Source organism: Protopterus annectens, chromosome 2.part0 (assembly GCF_019279795.1).
Source record: "Protopterus annectens isolate FY-2018-M chromosome 2.part0, PAN1.0, whole genome shotgun sequence".
NCBI lineage: Eukaryota > Metazoa > Chordata > Ceratodontiformes > Protopteridae > Protopterus > Protopterus annectens.
This window is the reverse complement of record NC_056728.1, coordinates 137,233,152-137,249,797: the sequence shown is the minus strand read 5'-3', so window position 1 is coordinate 137,249,797 and position 16,646 is coordinate 137,233,152. Positions and strand designations below refer to the sequence as shown.

At 37.3% G+C, this 16,646-nt stretch overlaps 1 protein-coding gene across 3 annotated transcripts in view; it reads left to right on the top strand.

Moving 5' to 3' along the window:
• TYW5 (tRNA-yW synthesizing protein 5) overlaps nt 1-16,646 on the top strand; it is a 200,064-nt gene that overhangs the window by 132,158 nt on the left and 51,260 nt on the right. For all 3 annotated transcript variants that reach the window (XM_044060626.1, XM_044060627.1, XM_044060628.1), the window contains exon 7: nt 5,448-5,564. In XM_044060626.1, coding sequence (XP_043916561.1) covers nt 5,448-5,564 — 117 coding nt within the window. The remainder of the gene's footprint in view (nt 1-5,447; nt 5,565-16,646) is intronic.

Here is a 16,646-nt window from a genome sequence, read left to right as displayed (position 1 = left end):
TATTTTACACAAGGGATCAAAAACCTGGTGAAACTTTTGCAGCATATATAACTGATTTGAGAAACAAGGCTAAAATGTGCAGATTTGGTGATTTAAGGGATGAGTTCATAAAAGACCGACTTAAAGATGATGCTGTGAGAAGGATTTTGCCTTGTGTTAAATTCCTTGTACACTGTACATTTTGGCCACCTACTCCTCTTACCTTGATCTATTTGACTCTGTCAAGGTACCGCCTAACACCCTGACCCTTGATGACATCAACTACCCCACCATAGACTGGGTGAACTATTCCTGCACTAATGCACTCACTCAGCGGTTCCTTGATTTAATCAGTTCTGATGCACTAGACCAGCTCGTTTCATCCCGCACAAGGGGAGGTAACATTCTGGACTTGGTTCTCACCAACATGGGTGACTGCTGCACCACTGCTATAGTATGTTCTTCCCTGGTGAGATCAGATCATTTGACTGTCTTTCGAAGTTTCTGTCCCACCCACCCCCCACCCCCAGTTGTAATTAAGCTAAAGAAACTTCTCAAAAGCTGACTACAATCTCCTAAGGGAGGGTATCTGTAGCTTTACACCACTGTGCCCCTCCGAGGATGAAGACAGCTATGCTGAACAGTATGCCAAGGCAGTATACAAGCACCTGTACAACTACATGGACTCAACCATACCCAACAGAAGTAAAACCTGCTCCTCGAGGAAATGCAGACCTGCTTGGTGAACATCCTCTGTCAACAGGCTTTATGACAAAAGGAAGAAAGTGTTGTCCAGTGGTAAAAAATAACAAATTCCAAATTGGAAAAACTCACTCCTTAGCCTCAGCAAGCAAATTAGATCACTAGTGAAATCCTCCAAAGCCGAGTATGAATCAGAATCAGCCTCCAAAACAACGGGAAACCACAAAGCCGCCTGCAGTTAAATCAGTAACCTCCATGGCAAAGCCCAGGTTTGTTCCAAATTAGTACTTAACATTATCACTTACACTGATCCTGTTGACTTAGCCAGCCTGCTAGCAGATAGGTTCAGCTCAAACTTCAATCCCCTAACCCCTCCTAAAAGCTCTTTCGAGATCCCCAATACTTGTTCTGCACCTCACATCTCCATAGATAAAGTGTTAAAGGCCCTATCCAAGGCAAAGAGCATAGCTTTCATGGGACCTGGTAGTATCCCAGGCTGTATTCTGCACCATCTCCAACACGAACTGGCTTCTCCATTGAGCACCCTGTTCAACCACAGCCTAAGTACAGGCTTCATTCCAGCAGAGTGGAGAACTACCATTGTCATCCTCTTGCACAAAGGCGACGCCACTACAGACCCTGGAAACTATCACCCCTTTAGCTTGACAAGTCTGATCTGTAAAGCCATGGAGCGTATTCTTAAGGATCTCATAAACAAGGACATAGACAATCTGCAAGCTCTTGACTCCACCCAGTTCGGATTCGTCAAGGACAGATCGTGCCTGTTGAACCTGGTTGACTTCTTTGAGACTGTCACCAAGGCCCTGGATTAGGGGAAAGTCAGTACATAAGCTTACCTTGACTTGGCCAAGGCCTTTGACACAATCCCTGACTCTGGCATCATCGAAAAGCTAACACAACTTGGTGTAAATCCCTGTCTCATCAGGTGGGTGGCCAACTGGCTCACCGACAGGACCCTCAAGGTCAAAATAAGCACCTCCACCTCTGATAGACCTGTCATGAGTGGAGTTCCCCAGGGATCTGTTCTGGGACCCCTACTGTTTGGCATCTACTTCTCAGAGGTCCAGGCAAAGATGAAAGGCCTGTGGCTGGCCAGGATTGCAGATGACTGTAAGTTGGGTGCTGTCATTGACTCCCGAAATGATGTTAACATACTGCAAGAGGGACTCAAAGCAACTAATGACTGGTGCCAAAGTCTTGGCCTTAAGCTAAACGCAAAAAAAAGTATCATCGTACTGTTCGGCAGAAGCATGGCCCCTACTGATTATCACATCAACGGCAACCCCCTAAACGCACAACCTGTGGTGAGAGACCAGGGTACTCGGGTTGATAACAATCTCACATTTGACCATCATGTAGCAACAGTGGTCAGAAAAGCCTTTTATTTGGTTCATCTCATAAGTAAAGGGATTGCACAAAGAAAAAAGGAGGTTATTACCTCTCAATACTTCTCCCTCATTAAACCAATAATTGAGTATAACGCCCTGTTTGGCATGTTCATCTCCAAACATGTGCACCAACTGGAAAGGCCACAGAAATACCTCACTAAGAAAATTCATGGCCTCCAACACCTGTCCTATGTGGACAGGCTGAAATCACTATCACTCTATTCGGTATCGTACAGATTGCTTTGAGGTGATCTGTCTCTTGCCTACAAAGCAATCTCAGACCCTGAAATACTATAGATGCTCCATATCCGTAAGTCTAACTCCTCGCACATTGTGCCCACCTGAAAGGCCTGAATCTAATATGCTACATCAACAAAACCTGCTGAAGAGACAGGTTTGTCTCCCAGAGGCTGCCCTGTCTCTGGAATAGACTTCCCATACATGTCAGAGTACCTCGCTGACCCTCTTCAAGTGCAACCTTGATGAGTGGATGGGAAACCACAAATTTGTATCAGGGGTTCCACCTGTTTTCCTCATTGACAGGGGCGACAGGTGCTGATTGAGGTTTCTTTTTAGGGATAAACTCTTGGCTAGGCTTGTGTGGCCTTAGGGCCATTAGCCTAGTAATCTCCCATGATCCTGTTTAACTTTGAATAAGACTATTAAGATTTGTCAGATATATGAACTTACAGAAAAGCACACAAATATTCTTACAAATGAGAGATGCATGCTTCCTGCAGCACGTGGTTAAAAGAAACGGGTCCAAGCACATGGCAGCAACTGTAAACCCTGCAACACTCACTGGGAAACACTTTAGCTTTCTAGCAAGTTCAAGGCATGCTCTGGAAACTGCACCATCTCTGTAAAGCATAAGAGTGAGCAAACTCAAAGAATGGGCCCCCACCCAGTTTCATAGCCAACTGTCATGTTTGTGGTAGAAGTCCTGAACCTAAGATGGAAAGATGTTTAGCTTTTGGTCAGTAGTGTGTCAGATGCAATAAATGGAATAGTTTCAAAATGTTTTGTAAAATCAAAAGGGACACATTTGTTTATTAGAAAGGAACATTCAAAGAAACAAGCTGATTAAAAAGCCATGACCCTGCTTTTTATGTTGATGGTGTGTCAGTGCTTCATGAAACAGTTAATGCAGTAGATTTATGGGCAAGGACTGAAGTAGTTTGTACTGTCTGGATAAATGGAAAACCCATAGAGATCAAAGTTGCCACAGGTTCAAAGTGCAATTTGTGTCTGAAGAAATATTTGCTAGAGTATGTGCTGGTAAAAAGCTTGATTTGGCAAAGTGCGAGAAGCTTGTTGGTTATGGTGGCGAAGAGATTCAAACAGAGGGTTCAGTAGTACTTTCATGTTGCTCTGCTGGAAGAAGCTATGACTTGTTATATTATGTGGTCAGGAGGCACATACAATCATTATTAGGGCTCAGAGACAGTTTCATAAGTCCTTGCAACCAGAGTATGTTGCTATCTTGCATTGTGGCCACCCAGGAACTGATTCTATGGAGGGTGAGAGGACTATTATTTTGGCCTTCTATGTCACATGACATTGAGAGAGTAATTTCATCTTGTTCTGTATGTAATAGTACAAAGCCACATCAACAGAAGGAACCATGTCAGCTAATCCAGATTTCTGAACTACTTTGGTTGACAGTAGCCACTGACATTTTCAAATGGAATGGTCAACATTACTTGTTGTTAGCAGACTCTTATTCTAATGGATTCGAGATTGACCTACTTCCTAATCTGGCATCCAGTACTGTCATTACTAAGATGAAGCGTCATTTTGCAGTTCATGGTTGTCCGCGCAAAGTTATTTCTGACAATGGTCCACAGTTTATTAGCCACCAATTCAAAAGATTTGCGAAGAGTGGGACTTTGTCCTGACTACCCGCAATCAAATGGTTTGACAGAATGTGCAGTTCAAAGAGCAAAACAGTTACTAGAAAAGTCAAAACGAGATTATAGTGATGTTTTCCTGAATCTCTTGAATCTCAGAAATATTCCTCGTGATAAACACTTTGGTTCACCTCCCCCAGAGACTTCTGTCTAGACAAACCAGAACAACATTAACAGTCAGCAGTAGTTTATTGGTTCCAGGTGCTAAGAATAACAGATCATTATTGGATCCAGGTGCTAAGAATAACAGATCAGTGAAAGCCCATTTGTTAAAGAACATGTACCCCAGAAGTCTTATTACAATAAATCCAGCAAACCAAATTCATTACGTGAAGGCGAGAGAGAATGCGAACATGCACAGGTTATGATCGGACTGGAGTCATGAGTATTTGCCCAGAGCCGAGATCATGCATTGTCGAACGACAAGGAGTAGAGTTTAGGTGGAATCAAAAACATTTGATGCCATTGTCCTAGCCTGTACCACAGCACCTAGCCTGTGAGAAAGACTCTCTATCTCAGAGAGAGTTTTCCAGATTTCCAGGTCCAGAGGACGTTCCAGTTAATATCCCTGTTCTTGAGAAGAATTCTGAATTTCCTGATACGAATTCTTCACCGAGGACTGTCCCTGTTGCTAAACCCAGTTACTAGATCAGGTCGCATTTCCAGACTATGTTACAGATACAAGGCAACTTGGACATGAATATTGTGTGTGTTTCTAATGTCATGGCATTGAGGGCAATCTATTTAAGAGGGAGGATGTCGATCAATATGTATGGATACCTTTTAAGAAGCTTTCCAGTACCTTGCACAAGTGTATAAATACTGAGCATGTGCAAGCCCGACTGCCATTTTGTAGTAAGCTGTTGAGATGTAAGCATGTATGTCTGTGTAGTCTCAGTTAATCAGTTTGTTTATATTTTATAATGCTGCTATCCATCCTGATGTGTTTCTATGTAATTAAGCATATAAATGAACTAGCCCTCCTGTTAGTCATCTATACTAGAGAGGGACAAGCGACAGTAATGGATTAAAATACATTATTGTGGCCATAATTCAACATTTCATCAGTAAGTATCATTTGTGTACACTGGCTTTCTTGAGTTGTGTATTTAAAAGCAAAGTGTTTTATTACTGTAAAATGCTCATTGTTTTGGCTTGTGTGTGGGTGGTGCATTTAATGAGTCTGCCAGTGAGATGAATACATTATGCTGGCCACATGTACACAGTAGAGGCATCTGGATTAGAGAGGGGAAGTAGCATGGAAATTTAATGTACAGAGGCAGAGTTAGAGATTAGTTAAGTGTGAGAGTACTAGACACCATACATATTGGTCAGTAGTTTCAGTGATCATACTTTTTTTTTACCTTTATAGTTAAAAATATCCCACTTGCATATTTACATGATATTTAAATGCAGTTTAATCTAGAATTGTCTTGTTTTGTGATAGGTGACAAGTCAGAAGTACTTGATATTGATAATCCAGACTTGAGTAGATATCCAGAGTTTCAGAAGGCTGTGCGATACGAGTGTCATTTGTGTCCAGGTGATGTTCTGTTTATACCAGGTAAGACTTCTTATCTGAGGTGTGTTTCTTGCTCTGCAAGTTATAGTCACCTTTGTTCCTCATTGCGAAGGTTGTGTGTTCTATCATGAAGTATTGTACTTCTATTGGGATTAAGTATCTGCCAACATTTGTTATAATTTAGATGGATGCTGAAGATGCCAAGACAATTGCTCAGTAAGGTTATGTCAGCATGTATGCATAATGTAGACCCATAATAAAGCAATACAAAATAAATTACCTTTGTCCCCTCAGTGTTGCTAATATACATATTCCTAATTCTAACATATTCGTTTTCTTTCAGTCATTCCATTTGCCCCACTGCCATTATTTAACCAGCTTTACCGTAATCTTTTCTTTTCTTATCTTTCTCTCATTGAACTGAATCTTTGAACATTACTGGTGATATTGCAGTAGCCTAACTTCACATAAATGGATGGGTTTTCATACTGTCTGAGGTTACCCAGCTCCTGAGTTGAGTGGTTACCTGTTTGCCACACAACTTTAGGTGACCATCCTTCAGTGTGGAATGTAAAGCCACTTCAGGCTGTGGGAATCCTGACTAGCTTTTCTCAAAAAATATATGTATTTTTTGTGTTTATATTTTTTAGAATTTGAAGGGGAAAAAATGCATCAGAACTGGATGAGTACTGCAAAATCTTTTATATTTAAAGTGTAAAACCTGGCAAATCATGTTTTGAATTTAGAAGTTTTTAATATAGTTGTCTTTTATCATACTAGCTCTTGTTTATTTGAATATTCTTATTTCATGTTTCAGGAAAAGCCATTTACTATTACATTTTCCAAAGTTCATATTTATACCTGTTCTAAATATGTGCTTTTAAAGACCCTGAAAAAATTGAAATTTTTAAAGCTGTTTTCTTTTTCACAGATTTGAGCCGTCTCTGTGGATGTCATTGCCTGAGTTAATCTGTTATTCTATCTATAAACATTGGCAGGTTTACTTAATACACTACTTATTTATTTGTGTTTTAGTTAACTAGGTAAGCCAACTGCAAAAAAAAAAAACATCCCTTTTCATGGGCGAACCAAATGGGCTTTTATGGTCAAGTGACTTGCTCAGAATGACACAGTTTGCAAATGGAAGTTGTGGCAATCCCACCCAAGACTTGGACGGCTTATAAACAGTTCTTAAATTTTAAGAAGAGTAAACTTTTGGACATTATAGCTGCTTCTGATTTGACAGGCTGCCTCATACAGCTTCTAGCATCATGCCTATTGCAGTTTGTTTCAGTGTAGAAAGAGTGCTCTGTGGTTCCTTGTTCATATTCCATTGTAAAACATTTTTGTATAGGATAATGGGATCGGAATTTCAGTTAAGTGGAATGTCACACGTGTAATCAATTCATGCCCTTGCATTCCAGAGCATCTTCTGAAAAATCTAATTAAAATTATAAGCCATAAAAATATAAATCTGAACAGTAAATGATATTAAAAAGTTAGAACAGCAGTGTTATCAGTAAAAGGTCATCTTATACAATGATAATAGTGGGTATATTCCCAGTCTTTATATAAATAAATATGTCATAATGCACACAAACCCAGAATTGTATTCACAAACAGCTTTTCATAATCTCCTTATTGAAATGTAAGCACTTGAAATGCCGAGTACCGACAAGACTGGGAAAAAAAAGACCAAAATGACAAGAGAAGTGCAAATCTCGAAAATCGCTCTTCACTTTCAAAATGTTGCACCCCCCCCCACACACACACACACACACACACACACACACACACACACACACACACCAAATTTGTATAAACCAACTCCAAGATCACCATATCTTAGAGAAAAGAGAATATTCTGAGAAATGGCATCTGAGACTTGGTATATATAAGTTTAGTCTCTCAATCATTCAGTCTCTGCTGTAGCGAGTCCTAACATTTCAAATGATTACCACATTTCATGTCATGGAATTTGTACAACCTAGACATGCACAGTCAGTAATTTTTGTTTGAGATATTTAGAGTAATATGAAACAATATGCTTATTTGCATAGTTAAGACTTGCAGTGAAGAATCAGTCAGTTTTCTTAACCTTAATCATCAATGCCTGATGTCCTCTAATGTTTTGTAAGACAGTTTGGTTTGGGAATATTAATGTACATGTGGAAGTATTGCATATTTTCATAATTACTAGCAAATAGCTAGCAGGATAATCCAGTGTAATGTTCTATATGTGCACAAATAGTGTTTCTCTGTCTCCCGCTATGACATTTTATACCATTTTGCTCAATAACTTGTAGCTCACTCAGTTATGAAAATATGAATGCAAATATGAATAACAAGTGACAAACATCTCCTTGCAGACATTCTAGCTTAATCATATTAGTGTTATTTTATTATTTATCCTTTGCTGCATATTATTAATTGCAAAGTCAGTTATGGATTCCTGTCTTAAAATGTCAGTACTTAGAGCTGTGAGTGTTAAATGGAATTATATCAAAAAGTACTGTAGGCCTGAATAAGTTAAGAAAAAGTTTTGCTTTAAGATTTTGATTATAGGAAATTCTTTGAGAATGTTTTGAGAAATGAAACCTGCTTTATTGGGCAAGGAAATTTAATTTCCTTCAAACCATATTACCATTCTGCTTATCAGTATAAGATTCTGGTTCAGTCTGATGTTGAAGATGATTACGTTATGTTTATATCTTTAGTACTGTAACAATTTGAAGGGAATAATATCCAATTGTGATAGAATTTAAGTTAGACAATGCTGTGCAGGTCTGCAAACTAAATCTCCAGGGACATGAGGTGTTCTCATCTCTTAGGGATACTACATTTAAATAGACCAAAGTTATTCTTAAGAGCCTTCACGGTTTATTTCAGTATTCTGTCCATAGGTTATAACCACTGAAGAATGCATTTACGGTGCTAGCAAATATTTTATTGGGTCAGAGGAATGTTAAAAATAGTTGTAGCCTCACTTTGTCCTCAAACCTAAAACCGTGTATGGACAAAGGTGTCTGATTTGCTGTATTTTCTCACTGAAAATTTATTATAATATAAGTTTTGGAGAGAGAACAGGCAGAATAAGTGAAAGTCTTGTTCATGTAAAGTCAGTGGCACAACATGTAGCACACTTGCCTTTAGTGCAGAAGGTTGTCCGTTCTTTTCCAACACCAAGTAGGTGGATTGCGGACACTGCAGAGCAGCATAAGGGGGATGCTGCACTCCTGAGTGTATCATCCTTTGGATGAGATGTATGTAAAAGATCCCACGGCATCTATCGAAAAGAGTAGAGGGTCCTTTATTTAATACAATGTAAAAAGCATTATTTATGTTTACACAATTTACATATTTATAGACACATGTATACCCATTTCTATTTCTTACTAATTATTGTTTTTTCATATAACATCGTCATTGTTGTTCTTGTATAAATGACCATCACTCCTTCTACCACAACCACAATCTGATTGTTTACAATATATGTCAAACTCCATTTTCCTATAAACAGAAATGTCATTGTGTTTCATTCCAGATAACCTATAATATATAAAATAAATACTCAACTTCTCACATATTCTTTCTTCTGATATTCTTTTTTTCTTATAATAATCACATGTAATCATATTTATATATTTTTATAACATATATAATCATATTCATATCTGTTGTCTGTCATTAATTTTCTCCAAAAAAATTCTTTACAGAACTATTTCCGGTTTCCTGACACTCCATTATTTTAGTAATTTTAGTACATCACCTTTTCCTTGCTTTAATGGTTTTAATCACTTCTGTTAAACTTTCCCATGAAGTTATATACTATTATTGTTTTTTATCACATTATTATAACACATCCTTCTTCTATCTTTCTCTGTCATCAATTTCTATTTTCCATTTTAGCATGTCATTTCTCCATTCACTTATTCGTTTCTCTTTACTTATTCTCATCATCTCCCAGACATTTTGTAGTTATATTTAAATATTCTCACTATTAAATTTGAATTGTCTTCCAATACCCACTTTGACACTCTCTACAAGTTTAAAGAAGCAGAATAAACAACTCTATTTAGTAACTCCAATCCCCCTTCTTCACTTATATACAGTACACATCTTTTCACTGGGTTTAATCTAGAACCCCTTTTGAAAGAAAATACCAGCTGCACAATTTCCTTTTACAGAGTTCTTATAAACGTTTGACATGTATGCTATTTTTCCGATTAATACCATATTCACCAGGTAAACTATTTTCCTGAATGCTTCCACCACAGAAGACATGTTTGTCTTTAATTTCTTTGTATCGGTCTTTCCCATCATATCATAACTACATACTTTTTACCAAATTTTATTGCTAGAAAAGGCACTTCATTCATTTGAAAGATACACCCCCCTCATTTTCACATTACCCTAACCCTTACTTTTATCTTTAATCAAGGTCATTCCAATTTTCTCTCAACATCTATTCAGACTAGTCAGCACTTTCTCATCCATATTTTGTTTGCAGGAACTACAACTGTATCGTCTCCATATGTCAACAATACGTCTTTTGCATCACATATCTAGCATCTGACATTCACTCACATTAATTAAAATTGCAAACAATATTTCATTCATGGAACATCCTTGTCTTATACCACACTTAATACATTTTTCTTTACTCTGTCACATATTCACTAACATACACTGTATTATTTTGATAGGCTGACATACACACGTACACACTTTTATTTCTGTTACCAGTTTCATATTTCTCTAACATCCCACAGAGCATCATGTCCTACAATATTAAATGCCTTGCTAATATCACTTCCCATAAGTTTCATGTCTTCCCCTTTTACTTTTAACTTCCAAAATTTCTCACAGCCAGTACCAATTCTTGACATCCCTTCCCTTTTATACCATATATATTTCTTCCATATCGTTCATCCTTCTTTCTATTCTTGTCTGTCTTATTCACTTAAAATTGTAATCCTTGTTGTTTAAAGTCATGGGCCACCAATTTTATTTTATTCTTATATTTCTTCCATATAAATTTTTAATATTAGTCTATATAACGTTTCATAAACCCTTCAACCAGTCATTCAGTACATTTATGAAATACCCTCTTTGCCAGTCCAATCACTTCTTGTACATTCCATACCTATACCATCTGGGCTTGATACAGAATCAACACTTGCTATTAGTGAAATGGATGAAGCACTTAAAAGTAACTTATTTTTCAAATTCGTCCTTAACTCTTTTTGGAAATGTCTTTACTTTCTATTCTGTCTTAATCTCAAACCTTGTACTCACATTTCCACATGCTGTACTACAAAGCTCAATTTGCTGCTGTGTTCTTTTTACCTTTCCTTTTACATTTTTAATTTCTCTCATTATATAAATGTATTCCTTTACTGTTTTACTCAAATATGCAAATATTTCCTCCCTTGTAAATATCTCTGCTTAAAAAGTAATGCTTTAAAGGAGAACTCCACCCTTTCATACAGTTTAACTCAATCATTAGGTTTCTTTTCTCCCCACAGTGTGGTTCCAGCATTGTGTATTTACCAGAAACCTGCTTGTAGTTTTTAAAACTTTTATTTCCTTGCATTGGAGTCAAAGGAAGGGAAAGCCCACCTACTTTTTTTTTTTTTTAAACTCAACTTCTCACATACTTTGCAAAGAAGGTTGTCTCCACCTGCATGACATATCATAGACACAGTTAAATCTGTAGTTTACCCTGCCAGGTACTGCTGTCAATCTTAGATGGATGATTAACCCTACGAATGTCAGGAACACGGCAGCTAATGTAAAAAAAGACAGAAAGCTGTGGAATTGTTTCCACTGTTTTTATTACAGAGGGGAGGAGAACTTAACACTCCCCTTTCATAGCAAAACAAAGCAATTAGATCAGTCAGAGGTTTAAAGTCATTTGTCAACTCTTCTGACAAATTTACATAAGCAGCAACACAGTATTGAAATTTTAAGCTTTAAATGTTATAATAGTTTGTGTTAAGATAACTTGAGTAGTAGCAAAGATTTCTGTGACATTTAGAGAAAAGCCAGTAAATATTGTTTCTTGTAAGTATAAATGCATTTACCATTTTCAAGCCCCCCCCCCCAGGCCAGAACTGCAGAGAGAGAGTCAGGTGGCAACCCTATCAACTAGGTGCACTGATACTGTTCATAAAAAGATATTTTATGCTTTGTGTGACATCATCCCAGAGGGGGGTGCATATCTGTTACATGCAGAGCCATTGTAAGAGATTCCCACTGACTGAGTCAGTACTTGGATTGTCAGAGAGCAACCATAATACAGCTGAATTTACTTTAACATACATTTACTATGTGCCCTTGCATTAAGAACACTAAGAAAAGGAAATCAGTGTGTTTAAATGTGCACACACACACACTAATATATGTTTGTGTGTGTGCGCACGCGTACGTGCAGTATCTATGCATACAATTAATTATTTATAGTAAACATAGTATAGTTGAGCATTATTAATGTATACAAAATGTTGCTCAATTTACTTGGTCACAGTCACACATTGGCTATGTGTTCCACATGCAGTCTTGGTCAGTGTCTTTCTGTCAGTATTTTTTTTCTTTGTATTGATTTAAGTGCATTTAATAATTATCTTTGCCAGTGTAGCTTATGTTGTGGCTGAAAAGGGTCCTGGGACCAGTTCAATTTCCTGATTACCAAAGTATAAATAAATACGAAATAGAAAAAAGGAGGGGGAACGTGACAGAAATAATTGAGGAACTAGTAAAGCACATTTTAAGTCTGCATCATGAGAGAGAAAAATCCTCCCAATGAAGGCATTGGGAAGTAGCAGGTATGAGTCCTACTACTTGTCACTTGTAAATGTACAGCAAGGATTATTTACTGCAGTGAGAGTTTTCGCACCTCAGCATGAGAGTATGGGGGAGGATTTATCAAGTTTGTTAGGACTACAAAAGACTCCTCTTACAAAAAACTGTTTTTATCTGCTTTCTTTTGCTGCAAGTAGCTGACAGGTGTTTATAGCATAGAGCAAGCTCTGGCAGACTGATAAATGAGGCTCAGTCAGGTAAACAGAGAAGCAGCTCTTTAACAGAAGGTGTGTTTAGATGACAGTGCTTCACAGTCCTGCCATTATATTCTAATGGCATGAGAAAACACCGCTTCCTTATGTCTGGCATGAGTCATATAAAGAGGACTTGAAATGTATTCTGGGAAGAATGAAGGAACGCAAGAAAATAAGATCACGTTACGAAGGCAGGCCCCATTATCTGCCATTTTGAGAGAAACGCATTAAAATTGTAAAAGAAGCACTTGGAGTGATTTTGAGGCATTAAAATAGCTCAAAAACAGAGATACAATGAAAACAATGTTTTTTGAGTTCTAAGGTTGAGTTTTCCTTTAATTGTTTTCAATTTTCTTTTACATATTTCTTTTTCCATATCATAACACACACATATGATTCTCTAAATTCTCTAAGACATTTATATAAATCTTCCCACTTTCTTACATCGTCAAACACTTCTTTTTAAGTTCAAGTCCACCACTCTGATCAATTTTTATAGAAGTCATTCATGGTTATGTAATCCTTTCATAACTGCAGTACTTCCTGCTCTCCAGTTTCAATTCATAATTTCTCATTAATTCATTTTATTCACTTTTCCTGTTTTAATAAAATTCCTTTCTTCCATCACTTCCATCCATATTGCTGAATGGTCTCAAAAAAAATCATAACTGTATCACCATCTGCAACCCCGAAGCCTTCTGATAATACAAAATAACCAATTTCAGTTTCAAGTGCCCCCCTTCTACAAGGCCACTGACTTTTGTTACACACAGCTAATTTACCACATTTTATCACTTCATAGAGATTTATCATATTTCCCTTAAATCACAAAGTCCCCTGCAATTAAAATTTTTATGGTAGCCCCTACATGGTCTCATATTTGATGAAACAGATTCTTTTTCCTTGCTAGTTTATATATACATACAATGCTGTAATTGTATAAACATGTTTTAAATCACTTCCACAACAGTTAACCTTCCCACCATTACATATAGTCTTTCACTGCTTTTACACAACACAGGTGATCTAGAACAACTTTTACTTCCTAAGTTCCGTATTATATTTCCAACCCACAATCTTTCTGCTTGCAGTCTTCACTTGGCAAGAGTCTTGCATCCTCTAACAGAATAACATCCACATCATATTTTAGCCTGCCATTCCAGTATCCCTTTCATTCTTAGTGTTAATACTGTTCACATTTTCTGGAAGTGCTCAAAAAGGAGAAAAAACTGCAGTTTTAGAGTACTTCCAGAAAAAGTATTGTTAACACTGTAAGGAGGATAGGAATACTGGAATGGTGGGCTAAACGACAATTTAAAAATATTTCCCCTAAATTTTAAATTGCTGTTTTTTTTTCTTCTTTTTAGGTTTAGGGAAAAGATTTTAAATTTTTTGTTTATTCACTAGGGGAAAGAGTAAAAATAAGTATTTCTTCATGGGTTTGTGTACAAATAATCATTGATCCACAGAATAAGATTTTTCACTAGCTAGAATTTAAAACAATCGGTATCAGTCCACTTTCTTCACCTGTCATTCTGCAAGCAATCTTTCCTCCATTTTACCCTCCATATTTTTTCTTCTAGAGTTTTTTTTTTTCTTAATCTAGCTTACCGTCTTACATTTTTAACATCATCTTACTGTTCATCAGCTCTGATCTGGAAAGTAGCTTGTTTTTCAAATTTATGTTACTACCAGAAAACAAATCATTGTTGCATAGATAAATGTTCTCCTTTTTGTTGCATAGTTTCAGAAATTTCATCAGTCCCTCAGGTTCAAATGTTAAGCAACGCAAAGTCTCTGCCCATATATGTATAAAAGTCCAAATTTCTTGAGCTTTAAACCCCACAGCAGTTACCAAATTGTGTCCCATAGATATATTGGCCTAGTACAGTGTTGTTTTTTTGTTGTTGTTCTCACAGTTGACCTGTTCAGTTTAAAAACAAGTTTTACTTGCTATTTTCCTATTTTAATTTCTGTCACTGCTGCATAAGTTTTAACTGCTGCATTATGTGCTGCTACATGACTTGCTTCCTTTTCCACGTAACCTTTTTGGAAGTGCTGAGGATGATAATAATTTTCTGTCTTACCCCATGAAACATCAGTACTGTCACCTGGATCATCCTGCTCAATTATTTTCAAAAACCTGTTATCTGCAGCTCTCCACTGGACTTGCTTACTTCATTCAACACTGAGACAGCTAAATGCTGTTAATTTATATAATCCATCACACAGGAATATTCGTCTGCATTCTGATACTCCGTATCAAACACATTTTTCTCCAAATTCTCATATACCACCTTCAGATTATCCATATCACTGCTACTTCTCTTTGCCCTTTTTCCTTAATGTTGTAGGGAACCCTATGGCACCATCTATCAGCTCCAAAGAGTAGGGGTTCTTTGTTAATTATAACAACTTATGTGCACTATTGTCATTATATACATTTACAGTTGATTACATCTTACAACATACTATAACTTCATGCATTTCAGTTATCCTCCCCCCCTTTTTTCACAGCCAAAAATGTATCATCTTCAGAATTTCAGATATCTATGTCCCATCATATTTTATTTTGTACATTTTCATTCCCATAGTATTCATAAGATATAAAATAATTTATGAATTTTTCACCTTTTTTTCTTTTTGTTACCATAGTAGCCATATTCTTGTTTATATAATTTGCAGTTTTAAGATCTTCCAATATGTTAATTTCACATAGCTTCTCGTACAGTTTTCTCATTCTTTCTTACAGTTAAAAACAACATGTTCTATTGTATCAACTTCCCCACAATAATTACATACCCTCTCCTGAATCCTTTTATAGGGCATATTTACTTATTGTCAGTCTCCACATGAAGTCTTTACATTTATACATCTTTTTAATCCACATAAGCCTTGTTTAAATTGATTTTCAATTTCTAAATTCCTCCAGGGGTAAATATAATACTATTCACTTGTTATATTTAAATACCATTCTTTCATTATTTAATTTGCTAAGCATATGACAGAGTGCCTAGAGAGGAGTTGTGGTATTGTATGAGGAAGTCATGAGTGTCAGAGAAGTATGTAAGACTGGTACAGGATATGTACGAGGGTAGTGTGACAGCAGTGACGGATGCTTTTAAGGTGGAGGTGGGATTACATCAAGGATCAGCTCTGAGCCCTTTCTTATTTGCAATGGTGATGGACAGGTTGACAGACGAGATCAGACAGGAGTCCCCGTGGACTATGATGTTTGCAGATAACATTGTGATCTGTAGTGAGAGGAGGGAACAGGTGGAGACAACCCTGGAGAGATGGAGATATGCTCTAGAGAGAAGAGGAATGAAGATCAGCAGGACTAAGACAGAATATATGTGTGTGAATGAGAGGGAGGATAGAGGAATGGTGAGGATGCAAGGAGTAGTGATGGCGAATGTGGATGAGTTTAAATACTTGGGATCAGTAGTTCAGAGTAATGGTGAGTGTGGAAGAGAGGTGAAGAAGAGAGTACAGGCAGGTGGAGTGGGTGGAGAAAGTGTCAGGAGTGATTTCTGACAGACGAGTACCAGTAAGAGTGAAAGGGAAGGTCTACAGGAGGGTAGTGAGACCAGCTATGTTATATGGTTGGAGACAGTGGCATTGACAAAAAGGCAGGAGTTTGAGGTGGATGTGGCAGAGTTAAAAATGTTAAGATTTGCACTGGGTGTGACGAGGGTGGACAGGATTAGGAATAAGTATATTAGAGGGTCAGCCCAGGTTGGAAGGTTTGAAGACAAAGCCAGAGAGGCAAGATTACGTTGGTTTGGACATGTGCTGAGGAGAGATGCTGAGTATATTGGGAAAAAGATGCTAAGGATGAAGCTACCAGGTAACAGGAAAAGAGGAAGGCCTAAGATAAGGTTTATGGATGTGGTGAGAGAGGACATGCAGATAGTTGGTGTGACAGAGCAAGATGCAGAGGACAGGAAGAAATGGAAACAGATGATCCACTGTGGCGACCCTAACAGGAACAGCCGAAAGATGATGATGATCAACATTCTATAAAGATTCAAAGAAATTGTATGAACTTTGGTAGATATTAACC